The following is a 26,585-nucleotide window of genomic DNA, read 5'->3' as shown; positions in this document are numbered from 1 at the left end:
GAGTCATTCTGCTGAAGCCTCCGCTCTCCAGAGCTCTGCTTAGGCAGTATTATGTGTTCGTAGGCTCTTTCTTTTTAAGCCTCACTAACTGCCTCTGGCATTGAGTGTAGTCAGGTCTCCTCTCGTTTTAGAGAGTCGTTAGGCTGAGACCTCCCCTTTTTAGAGCTTCTCTATTAGGGCTGAGTGTTGTTAGGCTTCCTCTCATTTAGGGGAGTCATTCTGCTGAAGCCTCCGCTCTCCAGAGCTCCGCTTAGGTAGTACCATTACTTTGCAGGTTCTTTTGTGAGCCTCGCTAACTGTCTCTAGCGCTGAGTGTAGTCAGGTCTCCTCTCATTTTAGAGGGTCGTCATGCTGAGATCTCCACTCTTAGGAGCTTCTCTACTAGGGCTGAGTGTTGTTAGGCTTCCTCTCGTTTAAGAGAGTCATCTTGCTGAAGCCTCCACTCCCTAGAGGTCCGCTTGGGCATATGAGTTGTAGGCTCTTTCTTTTTGAGCCTCACTAACTGCCTCTGGCGCTGAGTGTAGTCAGGTCTCCTCTCGTTTGATTGCTGAAGCCTCCGCTCTTAAGAGCCCCCCTACCAGGATTGAGTGTTGTTAGGTTTCCTCTCGTTTAAGAGAGTCATCTTGCTGAAGCCTCCGCTCTTAAGAGCCCCCCTACCAGGGTTGAGCGTTGTTAGGTTTCCTCTCGTTTGAGAGAGTCATCTTGCTGAAGCCTCCGCTCCCCAGAGCTCTGCTTAGGCAGTAATATGAGTTGTAGACTCTTTCTTTTGAGCCTCACTAACTGCCTCTGGCGCTGAGTGTAGCTAGGTCTCCTCTCGTTTTAGAGAGTCATTATGCTGAGACCTAATCTCAGACACCGGTCACCTCCACTCTTAAGAGCCCCCCTACCAGGGTTGAGCGTTGTTAGGTTTGCTCTTGTTTGAGAGAGTCATCTTGCTGAAGCCTCCGCTCCCCAGAGCTCTGCTTAGGCAGTAATATGAGTTGTAGGCTCTTTCTTTTTGAGCCTCACTAACTGCCTCTGGCGCTGTGTGTAGTCAGGTCTCCTCTCGTTTGAGAGAGTCATCTTGCTGAAGCCTCCGCTCCCCAGAGCTCTGCTTAGGCAGTAATATGAGTTGTAGGCTCTTTCTTTTTGAGCCTCACTAACTGCCTCTGGCGCTGTGTGTAGTCAGGTCTCCTCTCGTTTGAGAGAGTCATCTTGCTGAAGCCTCCGCTCCCCAGAGCTCTGCTTAGGCAGTAATATGAGTTGTAGGCTCTTTCTTTTTGAGCCTCACTAACTGCCTCTGGCGCTGTGTGTAGTCAGGTCTCCTCTCGTTTGAGAGAGTCATCTTGCTGAAGCCTCCGCTCTTAAGAGCTCCTAAACTAGGATTGAGTGTTGTTAGGCTTCCTCTCGTTTAAAAGAGTCATTCTGCTGAAGCCTCTGCTCTCCAGAGCTCCGCTTAGGCAGTACCATTACTTTGTAGGTTCTTTTGTGAGCCTCGCTAACTGTCTCTAGCGTGGAGTGTAGTCCGGTCTCCTCTCGTTCTAGAGAGTCGTCATGCTGAGGCCTCCACTCTTAAGAGTTTCTCTACTAGGGCCAAGTGTTGTTAGGCTTCCTCTCATTTAAGAGAGTCATCCTACTGAAGCCTCTGCTCCCCAGAGCTCCACTTAGGCAGTACTATGAGTTGTAGGCTCTTTCTTTTGAGCCTCACTAACTGCCTCTGGCGCTGAGTGTAGCTAGGTCTTCTCTCAGTTTAGAGAATTGTTATGCTGAGACCTCCACTCTTAAGAGCTCCTAAACTAGGATTGAGTGTTGTTAGGTCATTCTGCTGAAGCCTCCGCTCTCCAGAGCTCCGCTTAGACAGTACTATTTGTATGTAGGCTTCTTTTTGTGAGCCTCGCCAACTGTCTTTAGTGTTGAGTGAAGTCAGTTCTCCTCTCGTTCTAGAGAGTCGTCATGTTGAGACATCCACTCTAGAGTTCCAGACTCTGGTGGGTGAGCTAGTCTATGATGTTTGGCGAGCTTGAGCCTGCCCGTAAAGCCTAGCATTTCGCTGGCAGGGATGTTGTTCCTTGAGTCTTGACCTGGGGAACCCAGTACCTGGGCTCTCATCCCTCAGCATGGCGGCGTTGGAATTCCGTTCCCCTAGCGCCCTCTAGAGGATGCAGCGTGGAGTTCCCTTTCGAAAGGGAATGTCTCAGGTTACGCACGTAACCATGGTTACCTGAGAATAGGGAACGAGACGCTGCGTCTCTGTGCCATGCTTCGGGCATTCCTGGCGGCGTCTCCTTCAGACAAAGAAGTGGATGACATATTCCGCAGGTGTTCTTTTATACCCGCAGTCGCTTTATTGTTCACGTCATAGGCTGCCGCCTGCCAATGTCAAGTTCATTGTCTTTTTTCATTCATGCTTCAGACACCGGTCACGTTGAACACGTTCCCTATTCTCGCAGGGTCCCGTTCCCTATTCTCAGGGAACCATGGTTACATGCGTAACCTGAGACGTTTTGCTCACTGTTTTGCCTCCTGTCGTTATTGATTCATCAGCTTCCGAGTCTCAGTGGTCGTGCTCGGGTGACTCCAGGCCAGCGGCTCAAAGAACAACTGTTAGTCGAGTGCTAACACTGTGGATCTTAACTAGTGTTGCTTCAGGACCCAGATTTTACACTGCACATCAAGTGGCCACAAAATACAGTACCAACAGCTTTTATTATACAAACAAAAGCAAAAGTGCCCTTAAAAATGCTAATATACCTGCATACTGTTAATTAACTGCACACACAGCATACAAAATGATTAATTTGACAAAGGCTACACATGGAGAGTTGAATTTTGATGGCTTCATACTCTCTACAGCTAATCTACATCACAAAAAAATAATAATAATAATGATTATTTTTCCTCTTGCACAGTTTATCATTTGTAAATGATTTGTTAATCATTTTTAAAGATGAGTGCACACTACCCATCTGGTACATGTTGAAATTTGACTCATTTTGCTAGCTTTATACCAAGTGACAAATACAGTTGCAGCAAAACACTACAGTGTTTGATTGGACTGTATATATGACGTCATCAACAAAACATGTAAAGTATTTTCGTCTCCTTTTTCAACGCTTATACACTACCATTCAAAAGTTTGGAATTTGTAAGATGTTTTAAAGTTTTTGAAAGTTGTCTCTTATTCTCACCAAGACAGCATTTATTTGATCAAAATATAGTAAAACCATAATATTGTGAAATATTATTACAATTTAAAATACCTGTTTTCTATTTGAATATATTTTAAAATGTAATTTATTCCTGTGATGTAAAGCTGAATTTTCAGCATCATTACTCCAGTCTTCAGTGTCACATGATCCTTCAGAAATCATTATAATATGCTGATTTGCTGCACAAAAAAACAAAAAAACATTTCTTATTATTTTCAATGATGAAAACAGTTGAGTTGCTTCATATTTTTGTGGAAACCATGATACAGTTTTGTTCAGGATTCTTTGATGTGTATAAAGTTCAAAATAACAGCATTTATTTTAAATATAAATATTTTGTAACATTAGAAATATATTTACTTTCACTTTTGATCAATTTAATCCACCCTTGCTGAATACAAGCGATGTAACGGTAGCATGTGTCTACTTATATTTCTTTCCAAACTCTGTATGGTTAAAGGGTTAGCTGCATTTTATTAGAACAGACGTGTAACCCATTATGGGGCCACGACCTAAAAACTGAAAACCACAGCACTAACATGTCGATATGCATATATACTTGCATTTAGACAATGACAAGTCACTTCGGAAAAACAAAAATGTGCCAAGAGAGAGGTTTTACATGTTCACACTTGCTTTGCTTGACAAAAACACCCACAAACACTGCACACAGTTGTTCAAGACACATTCCAGTTGTCCTAGAGCATGTGAAGTTTTCTAAAATGGCAAAGTAATTTCTTCAGCTGGCATCTGGCTTCAAAAAGTCTCCATCGAATCATTTAATAAGACGTATAAAGACCCTTAGAGAGTCACACAAAGATCTCCAATCACAACCGTAGGCGCATTACTCACAATTGAAGTTCCAATGAAAATAGAGCCTGTGTTTCAAGAAAACAAAACGCACAGTGCTGGGAAACCAGGACTGTTTTAAAACACTCTTAATAAGCAGTTCAGTCATGTGTCAATAAATAAATATAATATAAATAAAGTTTAATTAACTAGATTTTTACATTTTAATAAAATGTGAGTGGTGCAACTTTCTGTGCTCGTCACCACTATTATGTTGCACTCTTAAAAATAAAGGTTCTTTATTGGCATTGATGGTTCCATAAAGAATATTTGTCTTTATTCTACATCCATGGAACCGGTGCACAAATGGTTCTTTATGGTGGAAAAAAGGTTCTTCCGATTATTAAAATGCTCTTTGCACTAAGAAAAAAAAGGTTCGTTTAAGAACTGCTCACTGAAAAGTTCTTTGTGGAACCCAAATTGTTTGTTCAACTGCTGCGCAAACCCCCTTTTGAAACCTTTATTTTTTATTGTAGAGGGTTTCGGGTGGTTGCCAGAGCATTGTTATAAGCTATTCTGAACAGTGCGGTTTCTATGGTACTACAGGTGGTTGCTATGCTGTTATGAGTTTTCTAGGTGGTTGCCTACTGGCCAAATTAAAAAAGTATTCTCCTCCAAGTCTCTATGATATTCAAGTCTCCAGGGTTCCTTACTTAAGGTCCACCAGGCAAAGATCATATGTCTGATTGCTTCTCAACAAGCTGCATAGTGTAATTCAAGGCATCATCTGGTGTTGGCCTACTTGAAGGACATTACTGGACCCTTGCTGGACCCCCTGCAGTTTGCTTACCAAGCAAACAGGTCTGTGGATGATGCTGTCAATATGGGACTGCACTACATCCTCCAACATCTGGACAAACCAGGGACTTATGCAAGGATCTTGTTTGTGGACTTTAGCTCCGCTTTCAACACCATCATCCCAGATACCCTTCAGAATAAACTGACACAGCTCTCCGTGCCCACCTCCATCTGTCAGTGGATCACCAGCTTCCTGACAGACAGGCAGCAGCTAGTGAGGATGGGAAAACTCACATCCAACACTCGTACCATCAGCACTGGAGCTCCTCAGGGCTGCGTTCTCTCCCCACTGCTCTTCTCCCTCTACACAAATGATTGCACCTCTAAAGACCCCACCGTCAAACTCCTGAAGTTTGCAGATGACACCACAGTCATCGGTCTCATCCAAGATGGCGACAAGTCTACTTACAGACAAGAGGTCGAGCAGCTCGCTGTCTGGTGCAGTCACAACAACCTGGAGCTGAACACGCTCAAAACTGTGGAGATGATAGTGGACTTTAGGAGAAACCCCCAGCACTCCCCCCACTCACCATCATGAACAGCACTGTGGCTGCAGTAGAGTCATTCAGATTCCTGGGCACCACCATCTCACAGGACCTGAAGTGGGATAATCACATTGACTCCATCGTGAAAAAGGCCCAGCAGAGGTTGTACTTCCTTCGTCAACTAAAAAAGTTCAACCTGCCACAGTCGCAGATGACACAGTTTTACTCAGCTGTTACTGAGTTGGTTCTGTGTACTTCTATAACTGTCTGGTTTGGGTCAGCTAGCAAATCAGATATAAGAAGACTGCAGTGGACTGTTAGGACAGCAGAAAAGATCATTGGTGTGCACCTGCCCAGCCTTCAGGACTTGTACAACTCCAGAGTGAAGAAACGGGCAGGTAACATCATCAAAGACCCCTCTCACCCCGGACACAACCTGTTTGCAGACAGACGTTACAGATCTCTGTGCACTAGAACATCTAGGCATAAAAACAGTTTTCCCCCCATGCCATCTCCAGCTTAAACAGCTAACACATGAATCATTACATGTTCTGAAATTCATTTCTGTAATTCAAAAAATATTGCCTCTTTCTCAAGTATTATGTAAATATATACGCATATATCTTTATTTATACAACTGTATATAGAGTAAAAAATGCACAAATCTGTAAATAAATCTACTGTTCCAGATTAATACACATTATTATTATTTATTGTTAAGTCTTACTATTTAAATGTTTTTTTTTTCTGTTCTCATGTCAGATGTGTATGTACAGTATGTATGTACCAGGATGTATGTACATTTAACTATGTACCAGGAGCACCTTAAAAAACACAACAAATTCCTTGTGTGTTTGTGCACACCTGGCGAATAAAGCTAATTCTGAATTCTGAATTAATGTCCATAGCATGAAGAATGCATGACAACTTTCATCTGAGAGTTTACAACTTTGTGTTTGAGGATTAGAACAAATGTGACGCTAAACACAGATAACAGTGTGCAGGATGTTCACTCAAAGCACTATCGGTGGTTTTGAGCAGTGGTCATGGAGGCATACGGCCATATCACATTTGCAGCTACTCAAGTAAGATACAATCATTGCAACAAAACATAAGTTTTAAACTTGGCTGATTAGAACACAAAAGAAGATATTCAGAATGTTGATAACAAGCATGTTGGTAACAAAACAGTTTTGGTTACCATCAGGCTTGCCAAGCTAGCAGTTTTCACACAGAATTTGGCTACGCTTAAACCTTTGCCATGGTTTGATGTATTGCATAAATGGCATTTGACTCAAATGCTTGGACTGAAATAATCAATATTCTACCAATGATAAAACTGTGCTAGACGTTAAGTTTTGTGAGGGAGGGGCGCTAGTAGATAGTCTTAGAGCTCCTGCAAAAGCTCCTTTATGAGAGCTCCTTTATGAAAGTCTTTATGATTACTTTATAGTGATTTTTTTCAGTGACTGTAAAATATGTATTTGAGGAATGGAAGTGAGATATTTTAAGTTTTGAGGCTAGTTTGGGCTAGTTTTATTACACAGCAACCCTGGTTACCATTAACTTCCATCATATGGGCAAAAAAAAAAAGCACACAGACATTTCTCAAAATATCTTACATTTACCAAGAGCTGCGGGAACGGAGTGAGGCCGGTGGAGTAAATGATAATGAGCGACACCTGTGACACTCACCGGTCTCGAGTCCCACGGAGGAGCTCCGGAAGGATAAAAGGAGGAGCGACGACAGTGAAGGACGAGAGAGGACCAGGCCTGGACTATTTATGTTGTTGTTTTATTATGTTTTATGCGGCAGTCGTCCGTGCCACTAATTGTTAGTCATCACAAATTTTTTGTGAAATCTACAGCCTGTAGATTTTCTGAAGTTAGTGCCAGAGTGCCAGGTTCCTCTACTGTCACACTGTAAAGACCCTGGCACTGGACCCACAGTGTGACCTTTTGTTCACTTCGATACTGCTAAGCATGACGGATGCCCTGGGATCAATTTCCAACAATCCAAACTATCAGACTCAAAGCTCAAAATCTAGGATGACCATACCTGTCCTTTTTCTCAGACATGTCCTGGCCAGGATTTCTATATTCTCATGGCACTTTGATGTCATACAACAATCGGTCTGTGCAGCTCTGTTTCAAGTCGAACACACCTAATACGTGTGTGTATTTGCACCGTTCTCTGTAGATCCCACCTTCTCACGCACCACGATCGATTGATTATATACAATGCCTGCAAGTTATTGGTTGAACTGCTTTTCGATCATTACATTCAGCAAGTATGAAAACAGTAAAACAAAGCCAAAACCTGGCAATATAGAAATCCTGGCCAGTACGTGTCCAGGAAAAAGGGCTTGTATGGTCAACCTACCAAAATCAGCCAAAGCCACCTGTCCATCTGATCAGCAGAACCAGCATGCACAGATCAGATTTACACTTGCAAACTGCACTGGAAAATAAACCACAAAATGGCATCTGCAAAACAAATTTCAAAGGCCCATTAACCATGACATTCAGATGAAACGGGAAAATGTACTGAATGTTTTGTGTCTCTTCTTCAATATTTGTTGTGGTTCATCATCAATATCTATAATATCAGATCAGACACTAAGAAAAATGATCTACATTTCTGCAACTGCTGATAAACACATCTTCTCTGCCACTCTTTGATGAGTCATCCAACGTTCATGCAAAGGAAATGTTACGTATTCACTTCCTGATGCAAACGTTGATTAAATGCAATGAAACATGAGTCACATAGACTGTTTCCTAGTACTGAAAGTGAAATGAATATGTGGCCAATTAAATTAGTCTGAAACAGAGTTAGAATGTGACACAAACACAATGCTAACTTTTTGACTTGCATGTTCCTGAAAGGTTGCAGCTAATGCAGAGTTGCATTTGCATTTAGCTCTAATAAATCTAATGCATTTAACTGTACTCAAACACATAAAATGCAAAGCATACTTTTGGCTTAACAACGAGTTCCACCAAAATGTAAAAAAGTTTGTTCATCCTTCTTAAATGACCAGCTATGAGTAAGTTTCTTTTTGTTGCAGGCTGGTTTAGCTGGTTAGCATGGGCCTGTTAGCCCTTTTTGGAATAACTTCACAAATATGCATTAGTCAAATGAAGAAAAAATATATATTTTCCAAAAAAATAAAATAAATCTAAATTAGATACAGTTAATTATATTATAGTGTGAGTAATCAGTCACAATGTTTTCGTTGTACAAGCTCCTGTGCCCTCGTAGAATGCCTGATCAAAAATATAACTCATTGTTGTAATATCTTGTTCTAACTAATCAAAACAGCTTGAGTTGATCAGTTAGTGCTATGCTAAGCTAGTTGGCAAAAGGCCAAAGTATACTTCAGCTTAGCATATGCGTACAGCTGAACACTTAGCCTTTCAATGTAGACTCCATTTGATAGTGTGCATGGACACAGGTACTCAACATATGCACACTAGTAAGTTTCATCTTTCTGGGCTCTTTCAAACAGTGTAGGCCTATACCTCAACCCCCTCACAAATGCACTCGCCATCGCACACGTCTATTTGTCATCTTCAGTAGTTTGTTGTTAATTCGTGTATCATTAAATCAATAAACAGCTTGAATATTCGAACTCTACATGTGGGGGGGAATGAAACACTCCTTTCTGTCAACCAAAGATCAAACTAGTGTTGTCATGGTACCAAAATGTCAGTATTCTCTTTCATTTACCAAGTCGGTCCTAAAAAATTGAAAACGTTATGGTACCAGGTTTTTTTAAGTACCGGTGGTAGCGAGTACCCAGTCAACCCGGTTCTTGATGCGTTATCCGAAAGGTGCGCAGATGCACTCTCTTCATAAAGATTAGATGCATTTGTGTTATTTTTAATTCATTTGGATGAATACTAAATCAGTTTTTTGTGAGTGGGATGAATTAATGCACATTCACATTTAGTCTAGAACTACATCATGTTCACACAGCGCACACAACGCCTCTGCACTCCCGATTTCTCCCAATATGGGGACAGGAGAGCTGTCAGTCAATAAATGGGAAACTAAGTAACTGGCATTACTTTTTTAAAAAAGTAACTCAGATATTTTCTTGTAAACTAAAAAAGTAATACGTTACTTTACTAGTTACTTGAAAAAAGTAATCTGATTACGTAACTCGCATTACTTGTAATGAGTTACCCCCAACACTGGTTATCGAGGGATAACATACCTAGGAATGTCGCAACTGACCAATCAGAATCAAGTATTCCACAGAGCCGTGTAATAAGTACAAATAAGATTCAGAGAATGTTGAGTTCAGAACGTTTTCTCTCAGCATTATGAGAAAGTATGTCAAATATGAATGTTATAAGAACGTCAAAGTTATAACTATAAAGTTATAAGAATGTTACTTTAAGAAGGTTTTGTACTAACATTTATATAACTTTTTAAAAAATGTTGGTGAAAGTTGTGAGAACATTCGCTGTTAGCTGGGGACGTGGGTCTGAGCAGGCATAATTTAGTCTGGCTTTAATGCGGCCTTGCGGCTTGACACTGAATTTTGAGCAGGCACAGTGCAGCCTTAACTCTACTGCCATTGAATGGGAATGCTCACAAATAGTTCTCTCCAGATTTATTATTACAGCTCCTCAGGCTAAGCTAAGATGCTTGGTGGCATCTCATCTCGGGGATCACAGAAAAAAACCCAACATATGCCATCCCAGTATATGACCATTGCTTGCCACTTTGAGGAAATACTCCTTGAGAAATTCCTGGCTAACAATTTTGCAAATGGCGCCATTCCACCACTGATGGTGTAGACACAAGGTCTGTGTAGAAACAAGTTGTTTGACATGCAGCATCTAGACCAGCATGAGAGACAAGCGATCATATGTTCTGCCTCCAGGAGCAGGAATGGAGCCGAGAGGATGAAGGAGCTCCTGAACTGGGCCATCTCTGATGTGCATCCAGGAAAGGCAGGGGTCTGATGGGAGTTGGGCCATAGGGAGTGTCAATGAAAGAGGCACATCTGGGGGTTATCTGGGTGGAATTAGGCCAAGAGTTTTTTTTTTCTATTTACAGCCACACTGGAGGCAACATCAAGATCAGTAAGTTGCAGCTCTTCATATGACCTCCAGAAAGAGCAGCTGCACAGACTTGATAAGTCTGTCTGCATTTCAAGCAGTGGCCTGTGGTAGCAGAACTATGGTATTTTCAGCTTTAAGTGTTCGTTGTGTTCATTTTATTTTAAATAAATGTATCTCGAAGGCCTAATGCCACATTCAGTGCCATCACTGAACACTTATATGTGGGCAGTCATGGCCTAATGGTTAGAGAGTTGGAATTGTAACCTGAAGGTTGCGGGTTTGAGTCTCAGGTCCGACGGGAATTGTAGGTGGGGGGAGTGTATAACCAGCACTCTCTTCCACCCTCAATACCACGACTGAGGTGAGACCCTTGAGCAAGGCACTGAACCCCCAACTGCTCCCCGGGTGCCACAGAAATATGGCTGCCCACTGCTCCGGGTGTATGTGTGTGTGTGCTTGGATGGGTTAAATACAGAGCACAAATTCTGAGAATGAGACACCACTCTTCACTTATACTTTTTTATATGAAACATTAACCGTGTATTTACTGTATCAGGCAGTATCTGTATTTCTGAGAAATCTTATATTGGGTATGATGGTTACACAGGGACATGATTCATGCAGTCTTTAAATGACATGTAATGCAATCACAGAAAGTTTACAAGGATGTCTTACCTTCACTGGATGATCCAGACAAGTTGATAATGACATAAACCTTTCCCTCTGGCTCCAAGTCTATCTGCAAGGACCATCATACAAAAATGAGTTTTAGCAACAGAGCAAAAGAACATCTTTAATAATTTTGACTGGCCTCTGTACTTAATACACTTAATGCTATCTTTTAAAAGTCAAGTTAATGCATACATTCTACAGTAAACACATTCTATGCAAAGGTGACTCTTTTAAACAGTAATATGCATTAAATTCTCTAACAATCATTTGCCAGAAGCTTATTCAAAGCTTACAAATAAGGAAAAACAGGCAATTTATCACAAAGAATACAACAATATTAGCAGTACTTGAATGACACATTTCAAAATAAAGAGCAAAAGTGCAAAAAAAATTAAAATAAGAATAAAAAACGTTTCTAATTTTAAAAAGAAAATGACTTTTGTTTACACATCATATAAATGACTAAACTCCTCGTAATTGTAAAGTAATTGATACATTTGCATATATGTCAAATTGTACATAAATATGTTTTAGTAGTTTATTACTAAACAGATAATTAAGAGAAACATTAGTTTTGGCTAACATGTCGGTGTTTAATATATGCTGATAGATAATCTGATTAATGTTACAATATTTCACATGCCCATTGAGCAATGTGGATTTTGCCAAATGCCAGAAAAAATTAAATAAAATAAAAATCATTATAAATAATAATGATAATTGCGACCATTTGTTTGTAAAGTTTTTGTCTAAAAATGTTTTTTCTCTAAAGATTTAGTCATCATTTTACCACCCTCAAGTGAACCTCAAAACCATTTGACTTTTTCCAGTGGAACATAAGAATATATTATCAAAGAACATATTATCAAAATGTCAAAGTTGCTTTTTTTCACACAACAAATAAAAATAAAAGAGCACAAGCTGTCACATGGTGTCTATACGGTATATGTGTGTGTGTGTGTGTGTGTGTGTGTGTGTGTGTGTATATATATATATATATATGTGTGTGTGTGTGTGTGTGTGTGTGTGTATTCAAAGCTATTGTCCCCTAAAAAAGACATTCATGTGCATACTATATTGATTACATTTGTGTGTGATTTCACCCTTCATTATGTTTGCACACCACCAGTGAAAGCCTTACTTATCTTAATGGAAATAAACAAGCACACATGGTCAAGATTAGCCGAATAAATGCTGAGTATGTGGCACCAGCAGAGGAAACATCACAGTCTCGATGTAAACATGAGCCCTGTGAGGCTTGTGCCGAGGCTGAAATGACTGATATTAGGCCTAGTTCTCCTCTCAGCAGCTAATGACAGCATAACGGCTGTTCCATCAAAACCAGATTAAAGCAGGAAATGGAGGGAGGATGTGGGGATGAGTGGAGAGATTTGTACATGCTATGAGAGTAAAGACAGAGAGAGACAGTGAGGATGTGTGTGGGAGTTGGGTTAGAGGCGAGCCGTATCATACTAGTGCAGTCAACACAGGTTTTACACAGGATGCACCAATGCAAAAAAAAAAAAAAAAAACACCTGCTTGCAAGCGCACTCACACGCAAAATTCACGCTCCCAAACCAAAAGTGCCAGTGCCAAGGTTCAGTTGATTGCAATAGCTGATATTATCACATATTCACTAGAAACCCCATACATTTTCAGGGAAAGCAGATTGTATGAGACAAAACTGTTCGTTTGTGAGCAGAATACATGAACATTATTATTCAAAAGTTTGGGGTGTTAACTTTTTTAAATGTATTTGAAAGAAGTCCCTTGTTCTCATCAAGGCTGCCTTTATTTGAGCAAAATACACTAAAAACAGTAATATTGTGAAATTCTATAAAAATGTAAATTGTTTTAACAATTTAAAATAAGTACAATTTATTTCTGTGATGTCAAAGCTGAATTTTCAGCATCATTACTCCAGTCTTCAGTGTCACATGATCCTTCAGAAATCATACTAATAAGATGATTTGCAATGTTGAAACCAGTTGTGCTGCTTCATATTTTAGTGAAAACCATTTTTTCCAAGGATTCTTTGATGAATAAAAAGTTCAAAAGAGCAGCATTTATTTGAAATAGAAATCTTTTGTAACATTATACAACATTATACTGTCATTTTTGACAAATCTAATGCATCCTTGCCGAATAAAAAGTATAAATGTCTTATTTTGCCACAGACTTTCTTAAAGACAATAAAGTGCCTAAAAGCAAGTTTAGCACCTGCTCCTTGAGTGAAAGTCACTCAAAAACATTTTGAAAAACTCTTTTAATTTAATATAAAGAATAAGAATAAAATATTTTAGTGAAGAATGTGTGACTAAATATTGCTTTTAATGACTTCACTACTGTATTGATGCACATAAATGAAAATATGCCATGATTACTTTAACTAGATTGTACTGTAATTTACTTATAGTACTTAATCATATTTTGGTTCCCCCGATTGGCAAGGGTTAAAAAAAATCACCCTTTAAAGCCATTGCAGAGCAAATATCAAGATATATACAACTATATATCTATATATACAGTGGGTACGGAAAGTATTCAGACCCCCTTAAATTTTTCACTCTTTGTTATATTGCAGCCATTTGCTAAAATCAGTATATCTATATATATATATATATATATCTATATGCAATATCAAACAGACTAACAAACTAACTAACGACTTACTAGCTAGCTAACTAATTAATTAAATAAATCACAAATAAATCACATTTTTATTTTATAAATTTTTTTTTTTTGCAAAATTACCAAGCCCTATTTGTAAGTCACTTGTGTCTGTTAGCTAAATGAATGAATCAATGAATTAAAAGAATGAACATTCAATTCCAAAGTTTCTCATTTAATATGAGATCATAAAAACTGCATGCATAAAACACAAATCATCAAAATGCTTAAAGTAATTTTAAATGGATTATATAAAGGTCACGTCGCAGGTCATTTCAGTTTCCCAAAAGTATTTCATATCAACCACCCAAAGCTGTTTGCAGAACTGATGAATATTCAAATCAAACTTAAAATTTTCAAGCATAGTGTGTCTTTGTAAGCCCTGGGGCTGCTGTGGGGTTTCTTCACTCCCAGTATGATGGATGATGAATGAATTATTTTATAAAATCCACACTGGAGACTTTCCAGAACATTCATGCACTGGTTTAATGGTCTGGGCTCTCCGACTGCTCTATTTGAATACATTTAATACAAAACATTTGAACAGACACCGGCACTGAGAACACAGATGTGTCTTTTCTAGACTATAGAAGAAGATGAAATTAAGTGTTTCCCGCTGCGGGCCTGTGGGAGAGACGAGTCGTTATGCTGCGTTACGGATCTGCTGTCGAATACGTGCTATAGTGACATGTTTGTTATCCCAAATGACCTTGTGACCTTCTCCCTTCCTCCCACTTCCTGTGATGTCATGCTGAAGCTGATCTCTGAATGCTCTCGCTCTTGCAGGTGCGACAACACACCAAATATAGCAGCTAGCTGTAGCAAAAAAAGGGAGTGAGTGAATGTTTAAGTCTGGAAATAATGTGTGGACGTTTTTGCACATTTGTGTCTATGTGCATACATGTACGCAAGGGTGGGGAAGTAAATATTTGCATTTAGATCAGTCTGAGTAAATGGGATGTCTGCAGGTCAAGGAATTACAAGCTTGCTCATAAATAAGAAGCAAGCATGGGCAATTTGATATCCAGGAGATCTATAAGTGATCAGATAAACAGATATTATGAGCAAAGCTTTAATACTTATTTTCTTTTAATCAAACTTAAGGTAATATACAGTCTAAAAAATAAAGGTCCCAAAAGGGTGTTTTTAGCATAACCATTTTTGTGGGCCCTTTTGTGAACAGTTCTTAAAAGATTATTTTTTTTCATAGTGTGAAGAACATGTTAATAATCTAAAGAACCTTTTTCTTCTATAGAACCTTTTGTGCAATGAAAGGTTTCCATCATTTATGTTAAAGCTTAAAAAAACTTAAAAAAAAAAAAAAATTCAGAGTGAACCTATGAAATAATGTTCAATTATTTCCCTGCTTAGTTTTGACTGGATACCTGTTTTGTTTTATCCCACTTCTAATATTCTAACACCTGTTTCTCTTCCTCTGAAATGACCCCAGTAATGTCTAGAGTTTCAGAAGCGATCTCAACAAATTGTGTTCAGATTTGCCAAGATACCAAAGTCTGCAATCAAAAGTTAAGAGATCTCAATATGAACTCAAACATTTCATATCAGAGCCTTCCAAAACCAAATGATTCAACTATGATTTATACTATCAATTTTTTATTTAATAGTTTATGTATGCATTATGCAGCGCTATACTGACATATGCCTCATTTCATTTTGTTTAAGGAATTTTAGCAGAGACAGACAGTTTAACATTTGAGCAATAACATTTTCCTCTGGGGTAAAAATATGAAGCATCAAATGGAACAATTAGAGATTAAAGGTTTCAGGAAACACAGAAAGAGCAATTGGACACTTAATTGCATGTTTTCTGAATTTAAATGAAAATATATCATAGTTTACATTCATTTTAAATGCAGATATATATATGTATATGTAGGCATATATATGTATATGTAATTTGATATTTACTTCCATTGTCTTTGAAATATGATTTAAATGTCCTGCTGAATGTACTGACAAACATTTATATAGACTAAATTTAAATGTAATTTCTTAACATGTATTTATATATATATTAAATTTATAACTTGTCATGTAATGTATTTAAATGTATTTGTAATTACTCATTTGGAATGATAAAGTTGCAAGTTGGTACATAAGCTATGTAATATTGATTATCACACTACAACTAAAAGTATAATCAAGTACTTTATATGCGCTTTATAATGTTAGTCAACACTTCAAAGTAAGTGTACTTCTTTAAAACATGAGAAGGTTATTAAATCATAAGGAAATTTACTTAAATCTTTTGACATTATTACAAAGTACATTTAGTGTACTAAAGAAACAGTCATGAAAGTCAACTCTCTTAAAGTAAACTTTAGTGGCCTTTTATTTAATTAAAATATATTGCCTGCAGGTACAGTTTTTTTTTTAGAAATATACTTTTTCAAGATTACAGTACTCTGTTTGTGTGTTTGTACATGTGAGCTGATAATGGACAAACTAAAAAAAAAAAGAGGATGTTTATTTCATCTCTATCAATCATTGATAAAGAGACAGCTGGAGGAATGCTCACTTTGGCCTCAACCCCTAGACACGCAACCTCTGACCGTGTACCTAACCTGATCTATTCTCTCCAGCTCTACAAGCCTTCATATTCAAAAATATCACACTTAAAGACTAAGTATATTTTTTCCTACATTAAAAAAACTTTATATGTATAATACAGCACTATTGACTCAACGGTTTCGGGGCAGGACTATCTATTTTGCTGACCAATGACTGACAGGGAGCACTATTAGGATATTTATTTTTGCAAATGAACAAACTCTGAATCTATCACTGTTGTGTAGACGTGACATGAGGAAAGAACTGGTATAAGAAAAGGAAAGATGAAAAGAGAGAAAGAAAGAGCAGGTGAGCAAGGACAGCTGTTCAGGCAGAACGCAGAGCTATGTTGTGTTTTATCTCTCAGATGACAGTGTGTTTAGCCGCTCACGGAGTGTGTGTTCATGTGAGGGGTGACGCACACCAGATCTCTCAAGCTAATTGAGACTAGACCTGGACAAAGAGAAATAATGTCTCTGAGATAACTAAATATTTTCATTTCCAAGTCTCTAAATACGAAATGTATTTACGCAGCAACTAAATGTCCACAGTGTTTGTTTCAGGGCCTTTAGCATCGATCATAACGACGGCTGAAATATTTGTGTTTCTATTGGGTAATAAACAGGTTTAATGCTGTCAAGTCATGAATAATCGTAATTACGAGATGAACGCCACCACACTATCTTTTGAGCCCTGAGACTCCTGACTTTCCAAGTTGGTCTGCTCAGGGAATAAATGTAAATATGTTCTGTTAATTACGAAGATCTAAAAAGCTTGCATACATATGTTCATATTTAGCAGGTTAATGAAAAGACAGGAGACAAAACTACTAACATTTCCCATATACTTGTGTGTAGCAGCACGGAAATGATAAAACACCCAAAACATAACGCATTGATTAAACACCTAATGCACATCATTTTGTTGCATTAGGGTTACAAAAGCTTCCTGTCTTTGCCAATAAGTGAATACGTCATTGACCAACATATTCATTTTATTCCAACCAAAATCGCTTGAAAGCACATCACAAAAGTGAGATCTTCCCAAGAGGATGTGAAGGCAGCATAAGTGCTGTGTTGTTGGGTTGCTTCCTGTACCACTTTCAAAAATCCTCATATTTGCTAATGAGCTTTGAGAATTGTTTATTTCCACTGGGTCATCCACAAAGCTGTGCACTACAGCTAACAGATGGACACTGAAATTTGTACAGGTGCCCACAAAGATTGTTCAGTTGCAGTTGTGCCATTCCTGCCCACTGAGATAAACCGCATGGTGTGCCGTTGACTGTATGCATGCTGCCTGCAGACTGTAGAAAATAAAATAATTAAATAATGCACAAAAGAAAATAATAAATAGCACAAAATGTCAATCCATTGACAACCCTTCAAAGTTAACCAAGAATTCGAACATAATTTTTTTTTGCAAGCGAAAAATAACTAATATACATTTTTTTAAATATTATATTAATACTATGACGTAGATTTGTAGGCCAAAATCTGGAAATGAGTTAGCATTTTAAAACTTCTGTTTCCATCATCCTGAAGTCAATGTATTTTTTAAATGAGTTTTTGGTTAAATGTCTGAAATAATGTTAATACATACTCATATACTTTCACAGTTTTATACGCACTCTCGAAAACTATTCTAACTCAACCTTTGTTGACAGAATGAATGGTCAAGGATGGATCATATTTTTCCTCGTAAATCAAAAGATGATTTTTTTTAATGAGAATAATAAGAATTTCTAAAGACTAGATTAGTGTCACGATCGCTACTATGTAGGAGCATGGAGCGAGGAACGAGGAGACGTGGAGTAGACTTCTAACAAACTGACTTTAATTAACCCTTTGAGCGGTATGGTCCCACATATGGGATTTAGAACGTTCAGTGACTTTGGTCACATAACTGCCAAATTCAAACTGTGCTTTCACGCTTTAGCTGGCGCTGAGCCAGAGAGAGAAGTGCACTGCGCTTGTCATATTATCACAACTATGCAGTTATTTTAACCACATAATGTTTATTTTAGGTTTCAGACATTTAAATGCACAAAAGTACTAGTAAAACAATACATTTAGAGTTTGTAAAATACACACATATGTCTATGGAAGCAACAATAACATTCAAATTTAATTTGCCGATGTGTTTTATTCATATCAGATACACATAGTGTAAGTAACTATAAAGTTCACTCTATTCTTCACCCAGTTCACCGGCCACTTATTACTTGTATTTCGGGAGAAACTGATGAATTTGAGTGCTGCAAATCCGACTGACAGGACTCTCTGAACTGCAGCGTGAACAAACATGGCGGCGCCCAGCTCACATTACAGATCACGATCAAGATCATTTAGAAAGGTTTTTAAACGACAAAACACACTCATTTACACATATTTGTGAATCGGAACATCAGATTGTTCATGACATGGTATGCAAGTTTGTGAATATTTTAAATAAAAAATAAAAAGCAAAATAAAAGCGATCCATCTGTCATACAGTATTATTGTGGCTGCGGTGTGTCACGTGACAAGCATGACGAGTCGCCATGGAAACAGTAAGGGGAAACGTTCTAAAATAATCTTAATAAATCGCCTTAATAAAACTCACTTTGGGGGGACTGCTAGAATATTTTAAACTCACCAGTGAAAAGGTTAACATCCAAGGGAACCAGGAACACACACGTAGCGGGGTAAGACGAACATTCAATACCAGACGCTAGACTTAGGAAAACACAGGGCTAAAGTAATGGGACTAATCAAGGAAATTAACTGGGAACACCTGGAACAAATTATCATAATTGAACATGAGGGAAAACTGGGTCATGGAGCACATGGAGAGGGAAAAATACACAGATAGAGTCCAGGGGCGTGATATATACAGAGGGGGGAGCACGGGTGGGAACTTGGGAGGAGGCTCAGGAGGTGGACGGACACCCGGGAGGGGGCTGGCAGATATATTCCAGGGAGGTGACGATGGAGGGAGGAGCCAGGGAGGCGACAGGAAGGACCCAGGCCACATCCATGATGGCAGCCCACGGTGGAGCTGACGGAGGGAGGAGCCATGGAGGAGGAATGGTCGATGACTCCTGGGAGCCGACCAATGGCGGAGGAGCCCGAGACGGAGAGCCGATGAGCCAGGGCGACAGGGAGGATCCGGAGGGCCAAGGCAGAGGAGATGGCGCTGGCGACTGACACGGAGGCGTGGATCCGAATGGCCGCAGTGGAGCCAGAGCGACAGAGGACTGAGGAGGAGCTGAAGGCATGAAGGAGCCTGACGGAGCCGGAGGGACGAAGGGAAAAGGTGCAGCCAGAGGAGTGGAGTCCCGAGGCGCAGGATGGTTGATACCAGACCAAGGCGGAGCCGGAGGGACAAGGGAGCACAGCGGAGCGAGTGGACTGCCTAGCCACGGCGGAGATGAGGGAGCTAGGAGCCATGGTGGAGCCGACAGGTCCACGGGCCGAGGCGGAGTCCTGGAAGATGGCAGTCCCGCGAAGCTCGCACCATGCTGATGGTGGGCTGAGGGCTAGCAGAGGGGCTGCCAGACGACAGCGGTGGAGGAGGCAGGAGCGGGTGGGTGGGCGGCTATTTGTGAGCCTCCGGCCTTCGGGGACCAGGAGCCCTCTCAGGGCTGGACGTGGGAACAGGAGCCTTCTCTGGGCTAGATATGGGAACAGGAACTTTCTCTGGGCTAGACATAGGAACAGGAACATTCTCTGGGCTAGACATGGGAACAGAAACTTTCTCGGGGGTAAACTCAGGAACTGGAGCCCTCTCTGGGCTAAACTCGTGGGCTGGAGCCCTCTCTGGGCTAAACTCGGGTACTGGGGCCCTCTCTGTGCTGGACTGGGAAACGGGAGCCCACTCAGGGCTGGATGGGACCAGCGGGGACGAAGGAGAGAGGAGAGGGGGCAAGTCGGCCTCCAGCTCTGTTTCCCAGTCTTTAAGGTCCGCCTCAAAAATCCAGCAGTCCCAGATGTATAATCAGCTCACCCTCACCCTCAGAGCTCCACTCTGCGCTCTCTCTGTCCGCGGCATTCTAACTCGTGGCGGGCTCTGTTGCCGGCTCTCGCACCTTGACTGACGTCACTTGCTGCTCCGGCTCCACGGCGATCCGTTGCTCTGTCGCTCCATGCGGCAACGGCTTGTCGGCCGCGGTGAGCTCGGACTCTTCGTCAGCGGTGGGCTCGGGCATGCGCTCCGCGCAGCGGGGAGATGGTGGGCTGGGCACTGGGTCCGGGGTGGCACTGGCGAGATCCCCCTCGGGACAGACGTAAAGTGAATTGTCTACTCCACAAATGCGGCGAAATTCGCTCGAGGGCTTTCCTCGGACGACGGCGCTCTGTACACGGAGTTTAAACTGGCATCATAGAACGCACAGAGTGCGTCGTCCGGGTAGCTGGAGAGGTTGGCGAGGACCAGGAACAGTCTGGTGTGGCCCTCGAGTGATCTTTCCCCCTGCTCCAGCAGGAGGAGGAGGTATTCAGGGCGGGTGAGGGGATCCATGGACACAACAGAAACAAAAAACACTGGGTGAAACGCGGAAACAAAAACGGAGTGAAGACATTGGTTCTGGTATTCTGTCATGATCGCTACTGTGTAGGAGCACGAAGCGAGGAACGAGGAGACGTGGAGTAGACTTCTAACAAACTGACTTTAATTAACATCCAAGGGAACCAGGAACACACAAGTAGCGGGGTAAAATGAACATTCAATACCAGACGCCAGACTTAGTAAAACACAGGGCTAAAGTAATGGGACTAATCAAGGAAATTAACTGGGAACACCTGGAACAAATAATCATAATTGAACATGAGGGAAAATTGGGTCATGGAGCACATGGAGAGGGAAAAACACACAGATAGAGTCCAGGGGCATGACAATTAGATAATTTGCATCATGGCATTTTTTTTAAAGAATAGTTCAGCCAGAAATGAAACTTTGTTGAAAATGTCATGCCATCCAAGATGTAGATGAGTTTGTTCCGGAACAGACTGAGAGAAATTTAGCATTACATTACCAATGGATCCTCTGCAGTGAATGGCTGCTGTCAGAATGAGAGTCCAAATAACTCATAAAAACATCAAAATAATCCACAATAAATCCACACCACTCCAGTCCATCAGTTAATGTCTTGAAGTGAAAAGCTGCGTGTTTATAAGAAACAAATCCATCATTAAGATGTTTTTAATCTGGCTAAAATATGAGCCCTTTATCTACAATAATGCCTCCATTGAAAATGTCATCTTGTTTGAATCAGGAGAGAAATATGCACAGATAAATCACCGTTTACAAGCGAAAAACAGTCCAAAACAGTTCTAAACAAATATGCCAGTGGATTTTGATGTGAGAGGACAGCAGTCCTTTTTTCATTGGAGGAAGCATTATTATGGATTATGGACTCGTATTTTGGCCAGAAATTACAGTTTAATGTTAAAATGCCTTAATGATGGATTTGTTTCTAACAAACACTCAGCTTTTCACTTCACAAGATGTTAACTGATGGACTGAGTCGAGCGGATTACTTGTGGATTATTGTGATGTTTTTATCAGCTGTTTGGACTCTCATTCTGACGGCACCCATTCACTGCAGAAGATTCTCCAAATTTGCTCCCATGAACAAACAATCTCATCTACATCTTGGATGACATCAGGGTGAATATATTTTCAGCAAAATTTTATTTTTGGGTGAACTATGCCTTTTCAGAATTGTAATACCTCATTACCATATTGCATACACACAAACATATTATTGAACATAATTTTTTTAATATAATTATTATAAAATTAAAAATAAAATTACTATTATAATGCTAGTATATGTAGTTGTGTTTAATTTACTCATTAAAATGTTTGTTTTTTGTACAAAAAATGTTAAAGATGTAAAAAAAATATATTAATATTTTGGTGTTAAATATGGCCTAGATTTTTTCGTGAGATTCACCCATAAACATCATTTACCTATCCACAACAGACTATTTTCTACACAAGAATGTTTATTGTTGTACAAGGTTTGTGTGCCAGTGTGTGCTTGTCTTTACAAGCTTTGGTATGTGCATTAGCTGATATTTCAAGTGGTGACAGCACTATTTCAAATCAGAGACCTACACTTAAAAGCATTCCTGGCATGCATTCTGTCTCCCCATCTCTCTTGTGACTCTTCATTACTGTTCAAACAGTACACTTTGACTGCTGAAAGAGCGTCAAGCATCAATGGCCATTCTTGCACCGCATCCCTTCAAGACACTATTACATTAACGTGAACTTACTTAAAGAGCAGACAAAGTCAGACATCAAATGAGTGTAAACTCGAGTCATGCTTTTGAGACCACTATATGACCTACCACCTCTCATTCATCTGTTTCAATTAGATGCTGCCCTTAGAAATTGACTTAGTATACACACATTAACAAAAGCACTTCTCTTAAGCATTCCGTTTTTCCTTCTTTTCAGTCTGTGGGGACTTTTTAAAGTTTTGTTATTTACGGAATGTGAACTTGTTCCTCCCTCTTATCACCTCCCAGGGTTGCAGCTGTGCTGTCTGTCTCAGAATCGACAATTGAGTACCTATTTAGAGGTGTAAGAGGTTTCTGTCACTTGGCAGGTAGTAATCACAGCATAACTTAACTGTATTTCTATCATGACAACTCTCTGAAGATTTTAGCATGGTAATGGTATGACAATGTTAATGTATTTGGTCTTGAAGGAATAGAACTGCTACTGTACGTGGTTGAATTGCTGCTGCAAAGCAAGTACAGGAACGTGCTACTGTCAATACATATGCCGATATGGTGCTGTGAGTATTTAAGACATACTGCTGATGCACAAGTAGCATATATAAAATAACCTGTTGCAGATCTATACAGGTGGAGCTGGGGAAGGGTTTCAGAGGAACTCTGAAAGCGCACTACGAAATGCTCTAGTGAATGCCAACCAGCCATTTAAATGTAAAGCAGCAAGCTCATTGGCTGCGTATGCAACATGAACCAATCAGCTTGTGCCAAGCAGTTTAATTCTGTGAATATCATCAGTTTTGACAACCTATCAGCCTGTGCCATCTAGAGTTTCATGACAGAACTTGGCATTTATTTTGTTATTGAGAGGAAAGTGCTCAGCAGTAAACCACTGCTCAGGTATTTCAAATTTCTTTTTACCCCAAAGCGAAGAACAGAAAAGAACTTCACCATGATAGGGATGATTTTTTGTCTGACTACTTTTTAGAATACTTTTTACCTAACTTCCTTTCAAACTTACCACTAAATGTACCACACCGATATAAAAAAGCAAAGAGAAAAAAAATATGTTTAATTATTTGATGTCAACATACTAAAATGCATTAAACATTACATTATTCCAGGGTTTCTAAAACTGGGTTTAATGTAAGAACTGCAGTGGGTTTGAGTTGATTAAAAAAAATCAATAAATTAATTCAATCATAAAAATATAAAATAAAATCAATTATTTTTAAATAAAACCAAAATAAAACATTTGAACACTTAATATAGAAATATTTAATTTGTTTACCTGCATGTCTATGTGACCATTAACCAACATGTTTTTTTCAATTCAAGTTTATTTGTATAGTGCTTTTTACGATAGAAATCGTTGCAAAGCAACTTTATAGAAAATTAAGTTTCTACAATATTTAGTAGTAGCTTATCAGTGGTGACTGTCAGTTTATGTACATATGGCAGAAAAGTATGGAAAAATCAATTAAAGACTTAATCAAACATCAGACAACTGTGAACAAGCAAATGTCTTGTTCAATTATTGAAATATTAACCAATATTATAATTTTAACAAAGTTTTCAAAGCTAAATGGTATGATATAGTAGGATTTTTAGAAAGGAAACTTTAAAAGAGAGAAAAAAGAAGAATTAGGGAAAATCAATAAATTATGATTAATTTGCTACCATTGTGTGAATAATATGTAATCATGTTATCCATAAAAAGTAACTGTAATCTGATTATAAGCATTTTAAAATGTAATATAATGTAATTACGCATACTTAATTTTTTGGAATCTGATTATGTAATCCGTTTACCGTATGCTAGGGTAAATCTATAGTTCGCATGATGTAATTTTCATCCTCAGCATATGTGCGTACTGTACAGTCTGCCTTGAAACTGAAGAAACAGAACAACAACAACAGCATCACACTACTGGAGACACTGCAACAAATAGATGCCAGCAATGACTAGTACATGTGCGAGGAGGTTAAGAGATACACACAACACACAAGTTTAAGCGTTTACAAAGACAGTTTTATCACTCATAACTTCTGGAGAGAAATAGAGCAGACTGGACAAGAATAAAACTTTTAGTGCGCGTGGGTCGATCACCTGTGTTTGCATAAGCTATCAAATGGAGGATACTTTGAATGTTCGCATTCGTCTATACAGACACGCTAAGCGTTCACATTCAAACTTAAGTATAATTTGGGCTTAAGGTTTATGGTTAGCAAGTTATCAAAATAGATGGTATCCTTAACAGTGGCTATGTTTTTACTGCAATGTTTGTTACTTACAATGCCGTCATGCCTTCAGCCACACATTCCCTATTCTGTGGGAATCAAAATCGGTAAGTGAGCATGTGTTTCTGGATATCAGTGAAGGCATCAGGTCCCCCAGTCTCACCCCACCGCCTCCTCTCTGTCCCCCTCTATCTCTCTGGGAAGTAAACATGGGAGAGTGAAAACAGGAAGCCCAGGCTACCGTGTGACTCAAACGCACCGCTGGTATTTTTAGCTCCAGCCCGACAGTACCCCGGCCCCTGTTTCCTCCGGGGCCACCGGGAGTATACTACTGTCCGCCACTTCTTTCATCATTTGCTTTTAAAGCAAAACTCCTAGACTGCAAACCCTTACTAAAGTCATCTGTAATCATATAATACAACATTAGAATTTATTGATCTAATAAGCAGTTGTAAAAAAGCTGAACATTTCAGTTTTACCTTAATACAGGTTTGTGCTTAAAACTTATTTTGCCTCATGTAACTGTTACTGGTAATAAATACAATTACCATAATATATACATTTACATTTAGTTAGTCATTTAGTAGATGCTTTTATCCAAAGTAACTTTAGGAACATCACAAGAAATGTGTTATAAAAGCTAACAATATTTGTAGTACTGTCCACAATCTCAAATTTAAAGTATAATAGGAGTTAAAGTAAGTGCCTAAATAATCTTGAAATATAATAAATAATATATTTGAATATATTATCATTTTTGCAAATTATAACAAAAATTAATTAAGGATGATAAATAAATACTAAGGCAAGAAAATTTGACATTGTTTATATAATTATTTATTTATTTTTAAATAAATAAATGTAAGTAAATAATTATTTTTGGAAGTCAAAGATGACATATTGCACCGCACACAGGGAAGTGCTATTTTTATTATTTTTTTTGCTGAAGAGATGCTAAGAAATAATTTAATCATGTGATGTTTCCTCTTATTCAATGCAAATGAGCACAAATGTCAAAATCACATATGTCTAGGGACTTAATTAAATCATGCTAAACATAAGCTCAGTTATGTAATTCAATAGATCAGCCATTTCATTTAGCCATTATATATTATATTATATTATATATAACATTTATACATATGTTATGTTATATATAACAAATGTTTTTGTTTTTTTTTTACAAGTGGTATTTTTGAAGTACCTTCAATGTTACAAATGTCTGATGTTTTAGTACTGTGTAAGCTGTAAATTAGCGCTCATGTAAGCCTCAAGCATTGTAAGTTTCATCTTAGGACTGGTGTTACCAGCTCATGGTTACTTGTTTGCACTGTCATTAACAACTGCAAGCAGTATTTACTTTGTGAGGTCTACCTAAGAAGTCCTCAACATTTCATCTGTCAACAAACTATATAAATTGAGGATAACTGAGAATATTTATGGAGGTAAATTAATGGGTTCCTCAAAAAATACTTATGTTAGAAGATTTGACTTGAGCATAGGATGCTGCATGTGTAGACAGCAGAAAGCAACAGAGCTCAATGCAGCTTTAATAAGAATTAGAGTGCTGTTACCATCGAAATGGACCATATGAAGATATTAATCTCCTTGTTTTCGATTTCTGTTCATACTGTATCTATGCATGCGTCTGCTTATATTCATGTTCAAATTTCAACTCGTATTTCAGGCAACATCTCTGTATTTATGCAAACCCTTGTACTTGTGTAAACTGATCAGATCAGGATGCCCAGATTACCAACACAGGAGAACTTATAAAGCTCTCTGTCTTTAATAATGGGGGGGGG

General features: G+C 39.0%; 1 protein-coding gene across 1 annotated transcript in view; it reads right to left on the bottom strand.

The window, feature by feature from the left end:
- prkceb (protein kinase C, epsilon b) overlaps positions 1 to 26,585 on the bottom strand; it is a gene marked incomplete at its 3' end in the record, with an annotated part of 64,032 nt that overhangs the window by 33,076 nt on the left and 4,371 nt on the right. Inside the window, exon 2 of the mRNA XM_016278618.1 lies at positions 11,075 to 11,138. Coding sequence (XP_016134104.1) covers positions 11,075 to 11,138 — 64 coding nt within the window. The remainder of the gene's footprint in view (positions 1 to 11,074; positions 11,139 to 26,585) is intronic.

The sequence above is a fragment of the Sinocyclocheilus grahami genome, unplaced genomic scaffold, assembly GCF_001515645.1.
Source record: "Sinocyclocheilus grahami isolate Dianchi unplaced genomic scaffold, SAMN03320097.WGS_v1.1 scaffold123.1, whole genome shotgun sequence".
Taxonomy (NCBI): domain Eukaryota; kingdom Metazoa; phylum Chordata; class Actinopteri; order Cypriniformes; family Cyprinidae; genus Sinocyclocheilus; species Sinocyclocheilus grahami.
The sequence above is the reverse complement of the archived record's forward strand: the minus strand, read 5'-3'. Positions and strand labels throughout refer to the sequence as shown.